Below are 1,583 nucleotides of genomic sequence, written 5' to 3'. Positions count from 1 at the left end.
TCCAGAATCAGAGTCCGTTGTGTTCATTTCTCTCTCGGCGCCCAGAGGTACCCTGCTGGACAAGGTGCTCAGCCTGCCGCTGCGGCCCGCGGTGGGCGGGGCATTCGGAGGACACGCCCTCTGCACTGCACCTCCCGCCAATCGCAGCCCTCGCCCGAGGCCCAGTCGAGCCCGTCCTCTACAGGGGGCGGGGCGTGCGCGCATTGGCGCCAATAAGAAGCGGCTGATCTGCATACGACCAAAGCGGCGCGGCAGGGCTTTGTTTTGCGGCTAATGCCGGCCGCCGGAAGCGCGGAGCGGGCGGCAGCCTGCATAGAAGAACTGAGGGGCCGCTCGGGCTGCGGCCCGGAACGAGCGGCCCACTCGCCCTTACTTTGGGGCATGTCTGCGCCTTGCGCGCCTCCGCGCGAGGGCCTCTCTGTTAGTGATTTCAGCTCTTTTAGTATTTGTCCAGCAGGTTTCCCGCTCTGCGGGAAGCCCCACACTGCGGTGCAATGATAGGGCGCGGCGGCGGGGGGCGGTGCTTACGTTGTGGGTGGGGGGCGGTGGCTGGCGGTGCGGGGCTGCGGGAGGCCTCATGGCGGCTTCCGTCCAAGCTCCGCCGCCGGCGCTCAGTGCGGAGCAGGCGAAAGGTGAGCGGTGGAAGGTGTGGGTTGGCGCCGGGGGGTCGTGGCGGGGTGTGTGAGGAGTTTATGTCGCCGCAGTGGTGCTGGCCGAAGTAATCAAGGCCTTTGGGGCGCCTGAGAACGTGCAGCGCATGGACGAGGCCCGGGAAAACGCGTGTAATGACATGGGCAAGATGCTGCAGTTCCTGCTGCCCGTGGCCACGCAGATCCAGCAGGACGTGATCAAGGCCTACGGCTTCAGCAGCGATGGCGAAGGTGGGCAGTCCTGGCGGCAGGAGGGCAGGGCTCGTTCTGCCGAGCGCCGTCTTCCTTCTCTCCCTCCTTCCCTCCCTCCCTTCGCAGGGGTGTTGAAGTTCGCCCGGCTCATCAAGTCCTACGAGTCGCAGGACCCGGAGATCGCCAGCATGTCGGCAAAGCTGAAGGCTCTGTTCCTGCCCCCCATGACGCTGCCGCCGCACGGGGCTGGCATTGGCGGGGTGGCCGCCTCGTGACGCCGCCGCCTGGGCTGGTGCTGGGGGTCCCCGGTGCTCCGTCCGGAGCCTTCCCTCGCGGCTGGGGCTGTCTGCGCTGCTGCTCAGCCAGCCCCGAGAAACCGAGCGGTTTAAACAAGGAAGATAATGGCGTGAGACGAACCGGTTTCTTTGTGCATGTTTCTGTTTCTGGCTGTGAATAAAAGACGTCTTGAAAGTGCCCTCGTTGGCTAATGAATGGACAATAAGCTGGTGCAGCTCTGCAGGTATAGGCCCTTCTTCCTGATGCGGAGCAATCGTAGCGGTGCCTGCCTCATATGTGGTGAGACCTGAGCTTACTGTGCAAGGCACGTACCAAGTTCTGCAGAAAATGCACTTGATGATGCAAGCCTTAGTATGAAAGCACAACACTTTATAGCTGTCCCTTTCTTTTTTAATGCTGTTAAAGAGATGCTAAGCCTCATCTAGAATCACAGACTAGTATCAG

The 1,583-nt window shown here is 62.3% G+C and overlaps 1 protein-coding gene and 1 non-coding gene across 2 annotated transcripts; both read left to right on the top strand.

The window, feature by feature from the left end:
- The first annotated feature begins 422 nt into the window (after positions 1 to 422).
- On the top strand, positions 423 to 482 carry LOC122178436. The gene has a single exon (XR_006178328.1). It is a non-coding gene; the product is annotated as a U7 small nuclear RNA (small nuclear RNA).
- Positions 483 to 542: 60 nt separating this feature from the next.
- CUNH12orf57 (chromosome unknown C12orf57 homolog) lies at positions 543 to 1,316 on the top strand. The gene is made up of 3 exons (XM_042867914.1): positions 543 to 632; positions 705 to 881; positions 969 to 1,316. The coding sequence occupies exons 1-3, from the start codon at positions 578 to 580 to the stop codon at positions 1,115 to 1,117; spliced, it is 381 nt and encodes a 126-aa protein (XP_042723848.1). The 5' UTR covers positions 543 to 577; the 3' UTR covers positions 1,118 to 1,316.
- Positions 1,317 to 1,583: the final 267 nt, after the last annotated feature.

Source organism: Lagopus leucura, unplaced genomic scaffold, assembly GCF_019238085.1.
Source record: "Lagopus leucura isolate 7727_CA_CO unplaced genomic scaffold, USGS_WTPT01 Super-Scaffold_100001, whole genome shotgun sequence".
Classification (NCBI taxonomy): domain Eukaryota; kingdom Metazoa; phylum Chordata; class Aves; order Galliformes; family Phasianidae; genus Lagopus; species Lagopus leucura.
The sequence above is the reverse complement of the archived record's forward strand: the minus strand, read 5'-3'. Positions and strand labels throughout refer to the sequence as shown.